The sequence below is a fragment of the Muntiacus reevesi genome, chromosome 2 (genome assembly GCF_963930625.1).
Source record: "Muntiacus reevesi chromosome 2, mMunRee1.1, whole genome shotgun sequence".
NCBI classification, from domain to species: domain Eukaryota; kingdom Metazoa; phylum Chordata; class Mammalia; order Artiodactyla; family Cervidae; genus Muntiacus; species Muntiacus reevesi.
In genome coordinates this window covers 123,349,399-123,355,534 of record NC_089250.1, presented here as the reverse complement: position 1 = coordinate 123,355,534, position 6,136 = coordinate 123,349,399, and the positions used below count along the sequence as shown (strand labels likewise).

The 6,136-nt window shown below is 37.6% G+C and overlaps 1 protein-coding gene across 1 annotated transcript; it reads right to left on the bottom strand.

The window, feature by feature from the left end:
* Nucleotides 1–4,957: 4,957 nt before the first annotated feature.
* LOC136158193 (olfactory receptor 6C74-like) lies at nt 4,958–5,899 on the bottom strand. Its single transcript, XM_065919965.1, has one exon. It carries the CDS (start codon nt 5,894–5,896, stop codon nt 4,958–4,960), a length of 939 nt encoding a protein of 312 aa, XP_065776037.1. The 5' UTR covers nt 5,897–5,899.
* Between the last annotated feature and the right edge of the window lie 237 nt (nt 5,900–6,136).

Sequence of the window (6,136 nt, the reverse complement as noted above, 5' to 3'; positions counted from 1 at the left end):
ACCATCACCAGTGAGGATACACTGGGTCCAATGGACACACCTTTGGAACTTTCAGAACTCATTAGAGGGGATTTTTTTAATGCAAAAGGAACTAAAAACACAACAGAGTCTCAGAGGACATTTAATTGCTTCATATTTGGAAATGGGAAATTCCAGGAGACATATATCATAGTTACACTTTCAATGTATATGGTGACATATAGCTACATATATTACATACATAGCCTTCTCAATAGGCTCCACAGTCCTCTGGGAAAGTCCTCAAAGGTAGATTTTGCACAAATGCCCTGTTGTTTAGTCATCAAGTTGTATCAGACTCCTCTGTGGTCCCGTGGACTGTAGCCCGCCAGGCACCACTGTCCATAGGATTCCCCAGAAAGAACACTGGAGTGGGTTGCCATTTCCTTCTCCAGAGGATCTTCCTGACCTAGGGATTGAGCCTGCATCTCCTGGGTCTACTTCACTGGCAGGGGGATTCTTTACCACTGTGCCACCTAGGAAGATGTGAAGTTGTATAGGAAGGTTTTCAATATTCTAGCAAAGTATGCTTCATCAAATTCTTGCTAATTTCTCATTTTGGTACATTTTTAATAGAGAATGTGGACTCTATAGGGCTTCCCAGGTGGCTCAGTGGTTTTAAAATATAAAACCCACCTACAATGAAGGAGAAGCAGGTTTGATTTCTGGACCAGGCAGATGCCCTGGAGAAGAAAATGGCAACCCTCTCTCAAATTCTTGCCTGGGAAATCCCGTAGACTGAGGATCTTTGCGGGCTACAGTCCACGAAGTCGTAGAGTCAGATTGGCCTTAGAGACTAAACCACAACCACTACCACCACCATGCTTAGTGAAATAAGTCAGACAGGGAAAGATAAATACTGTATGTTATCTCTTGGGCTCTCCTGATGGCTCAGCAGGTAAAGAACCCACCTCCAGTGCAGGAGACACAGGAAATGTGGGCTAGCTCCCTGAGTCTGGAAGATCCCCTGGAGGAGGAAATGGCAATCCACTCCAGTATTCTTGCCTGAAAAATCACATGGACAGAGGAGCCTGGGGGGCTACGGTCCAAAGGGTTGCAAGGAGTTGGACACGACTGAGCAATTAGGCATGTACAAGCATCCGTTTGTTATCTCTTATATGTGGATTCTCAAAATGAAACAAACTAGTGAATTTTAAAAAAAAAAATAGACTCACAGATGTAGAAAAAAACTAGTAGTTACAGTGGGGAGAGGGAAAAGGGGAAGCACAAGACTAGGGGTCAAGAATGAGGTATGTAGTATTATATAAAATAAACAAACTACAATGATACACTGTACAACACAGAAAAATGATACATTGTACAACACTAAAAACTATAAATGGTTATAACATTTTTAAAATGTGAATCACTGAGACTTCCTTGGTGTTCCAGTGGTTAAGAATTTGCCTGCCAACAAACGGAACACTGATCCTTGAAGATTCCTCATGCCTCGGAGCAACCTATCCTGTGCTCCTCCTCGAGAAAAGTCACTGCGATAAGAATCCCAAACACTACAATGAAGAGTAGTCACCACTCGCCAAAACTAGACAAAGCCTGCACATAGCAACGAAGACTAGTGTAGCCAAAAATAAAAGTGAAAACATAAAATAAAAAGAAAATTACTTTTTAAAAATCAAAACTATGTTGTACTATGAAATTAATATACTATTGTAAATCACCTCTACTGCAATAAAAAATAAAATTAAAGAAAGAACTTTAAATATTTAATTCTGAAACCTTCTCTGACTCATATAATAACTCTGAAAATTTTACTGTGTATTCCTTAGAATTTTCTATGTACAAAATTATGGCATCTGCGAATAAGATAATTTTATTTCTTATTTTCCAATCTGAAGTTCTTTTATTTGTTTTTCTTGTTTAATTGCTCTTGTACCAACCTCTAGGACAATCTTAAATAGAGACATCCTCCTCTTGTTTTTGACCTTAGGGAGGAAGTTTTCAGTCTTTCCCTGTCAAGGATGATATTGTCCAATGATTTTTAATAGATACACTTCATCAGCTTGAGGAATTTCCCTTTCATTTTTAGTTTTTCAAATGCTTGTCATAGGTAGCTTAGATTTTGTCCAATGCTTTTTCTGCATCTATTGAGATCATCATGTGTTTGCTGTCCTTTATTTTACTAATATGTGTACACTATTGACTGATTTTTATCTATTAAAGTCCCCTTGCATTTCTGGGATAAACCCCACTTGGTGGTGTTATCCTTTGTATATGTTCCTGATTTCTCAGCATCTTCTTGGGTATTCTTATATCTCTATTTTTATCAGAGAAATTGGTGTGCAGTTTTCTTTTCTTGTGATATTCTTGTTTTCTGTTGATATCAGGGTAATACTGACCTCTTAGAAAGTACTGGAAAGTGATCTTTTCACTCGCATTTTTAGAAGCTTGTGAATAATTGGAGCTAATCCTTCCTTAAATGTTTCACAGAAATCATCAGTAAATTCACATGCTCATGGGCTTTTTTTGTGGGAACTCTTTGATCACTAATATATTTTTTAATTGCTATTTACCTAGTTGTATTTTCTATTTCTTCTTGAGTTAGTTTCTGTTTTCCCAGAATTTTTTTTTCAAGGCACTGATGTTATTGCTGATTCTTATGACTCTGTTGCACCTAGGCAAAAATAAACAGCTTCCCTTTTTTTCTCTCTTAAAGTTATCCTTTAGTACCATGGAAATCTTGGCTGTTTAGGGCTAGTTGTCTACACCAGTTATCTGATGTGGCCAAACTCATTGCCTGATCAATTTGTTTCGTACAAAGCTGGCTTTAGTTTATAATACTACTAGTTGATCAATCACAATGAAGTCACATATTCAGCTAAATGTATTTCACAGAATTTGAACTTTGCTCTGCTTTTTTCCTTGATAAAATAATAAAATTCTGCTTTAAAGGAAAAAAATTTTTAAGTAAAGATATTTGTTTCAGCTTAAAATTCTATATTCATATAATAGCCTCAAAAGATCCCACAATAAGAAATGCCTGCATTTTTTGTGTACTTGGAACTTTCTAACACATGAGGAAGGCAAAGTTCCATTCCTATGAAAGTCTTGGCTAGTAGAGTTCAAGCACAGGAAACAGTTTAAACTCATCATACTGGTGACTTAAAGTTATTAATGGAACTCCTGAACATATTCATTCTGACTTATTCTGGTCCACATGGGCTGGGTCAAAGGCAAACCAGTCTTAAACAAGGAGAAACTGTGAGTTCTAACCCAACACAGCACCTTACAATCTGATCAGAACTCCCAACTTCCAGCTTCTCCTAAGGAGTCACTTCTCACAGCTCTGTCCTCAGGGTCAGTACAGTATGAACAGACAAACATATCAGTTCTTAGTTTCTGCTTGAACATAGAAGGAATTGGACAACATTTCTAGTACCCCAACTTACCGAGCTGCTAATAGAAGGATTGGATTCTATCTACCTGTCACAGGGCTGGGGTAATAGGGATGGCACTTGCCAGTCTCTTGGGAGACACTAAAACAGAGACCGTGGTTTAGAGGAGGACAAGGTTTGGGTCATTTTGGGTGATTGGTGAGGTCCATCTCGGGCACTAGTCTGGGCTAGGCTATGAAGATTGGTTCTTTTATCTAATGGACAGAAACCAACACAGAGGACTCTCAGGACTTCCCAACTTTTGTCAGATTCAAAAATTATTCATTGAACTTCTATTTTGGAAAAGGGAGAGACATAGATACAGATGTCCTTGGAAGACCACAATACCTAGGACAATCTATCATCAAATCACTCCCAAACATAAAAATCTAAATCACCCAGTATTTTTGACAATCTAAAATTATTACTAATAATATTAGGCCTTAAATTAGAAGTAATTTTCAAATCAAGCTAAAGGGAAATACACACTCACATCAGACAGAGTAAAAATCAAATGCACATTATGCACATGCAGTGTTAGATGTGACAGGACCTATGTTCCACTAGAGCCAATTATCTTCAGATAGGACCGATTTCTTCAATGATCCACTTTTCTTTATTATTAATGTACTCATTTTACTTTTATACCTTTCTAATTATGAGATGAATTAGTCTTTGCTACATAAAATGTCAACCACAATTTATGTTACCAGAGACAACACTGGCATCTCCTACACTCAAGATCACACCAAACTGAAAATACCTCTTAAATGGGAGGAAAGAATTTGCTACTGGGATCACCTACCTTTGAGCAATTTGTTGGTTCCAGGACTTGGCAACAGAAATTACAGAAAATAAACTTTACAAATCTTAAAGTTTTATAATTTGTTTATATTTCAAGAAAGATTTAAAGTTTATTAATAATGTTTGATACTGCTGGAAGATGTTACAGTGATGAGCCCCTAAATTTTTTCGAGTAACACTGAGCTTTTGAACACTAAAACCAATAGATCCAAAGAGAGCTAGTGCATATATAACTGACTCATTCACATAAATAAATTACAACAATGAAACACCATTAAGTTATAGTATGATTTTATATGATTTTCAGAAATAATTTGTAATTGGAATGTCAAACCTTGAGTGTCAAATGGGAAAGAAGGGTTTCTATCTATTTCTCTTGAGGTATCATAAACTTCAAAAATAAGAATATATCATGTACAGATATTATAAAATCTGGCAACATTTTTATTATTTGATTAAAGACTTTGTATCTTATGATTTATGTATAATGTGCTCCATAAATATTGTTTGAATTCATTTAACACCAATTGGTAGAAAAATCACGGAAGATCTTTTAGCACAATAAAGAGAATAAGTGAAACTTTCAAATAGAAGAAAGTATTGAATAACAAAATAGGACAGTACCATCCAGCTGAAAAGTAACACAAGATAGATCGCCATATGCAGAGCTTCTCAAGAACAGACTTTCCCAATGGTGGGAAACAGAACTAGAGGATCAAGAGGATCCAATTAGCCTCCAAACTCTATTTCTGCAACCTCACCCTAGACAGTGTGTCCCTCAGAGCCTGGTGGACCTGCTTGTTCCTCAGGGTGTAGATGACAGGGTTCAGTAGCGGGGTAACCACCGTGTTCACAAGGGCAGCCTCCCTGTTGGAGTCCAGTCTGTTCACCTGCTTTGGTTTCAGGTAAATAAACACACAGCTGCCATACATCAGAGAGAGGACAATGAGGTGAGAGGAGCAGGTGGAGAAAGCTTTCTGTCGCTCCTTGGCTGACGGCAGTCGCAGGACTGTAGCTAGTATGTTGCTGTATGCAATGATGGTTACAATGAGGGATAGTAGAATGACAAACGAAGTAAGGAAGAAGAAATGTATCTCAACAGATCTGGTGTCAGAGCAGGAGAGATGAATTAAGGAGCCAAGGTCACAGAAGAAATGAGAGATGATGTTGGGGCCACAGAATGATAACTGGGAAACTCTGAGTATCATGCCAGAGAAGAAGATGAAGGACAAGGAATAGCACAAGAAAATCAGAAGAAAACTAACCCTCAGGTTCATGATGGATGCATAGTGCAGAGGCTTGCAAATGGCCAGGTATCGATCCACTGACATCACAGCCATGAGAAAGAAAATCACTGCACCAAGAAATAAAAAGAAGAAGGCTTGTGTGAGACAAGCAGAAAAGGGAATTGTTTGCCTTCCTGATAGGAAGATGGACAGCAGTTTAGGAATAACTGTAGTGATGAAACAGCATTCACAGAAAGAGAAAGCACTCAGTAAAACATACATTGGCATCTGGAGGCGATGGTCAGCCCAGGTGATGATGATTATGACCATGTTTCCCACGATAGAGGCCAGGTATGCCAGCAGGTGCACCAGGAAGAGGAGGTTCCCCAAATGTTGGACAGCAGGAAACGCCTCCAGGATGAACTCCTGGACAGTAGACTCATTTTTTACCCCCATAGTTATCTCTGTTTCTCTGACTGTCATCATTCTCTGCTTAACCTGTGGAAAGGGAAATACTATCATTGAAAAAAAATTTAAATGATGACAAGTCTTTAAAAAAAATAAAATAATCACTACTTTCAGCTGTCTTTGTGAAGCAGGGATCATTTCATATTTTTAAAATATTTTACTATAATATGTTTTACTATTATATGTTACTATTATATTACTATTATGTTTTACTATTATATGCTACTA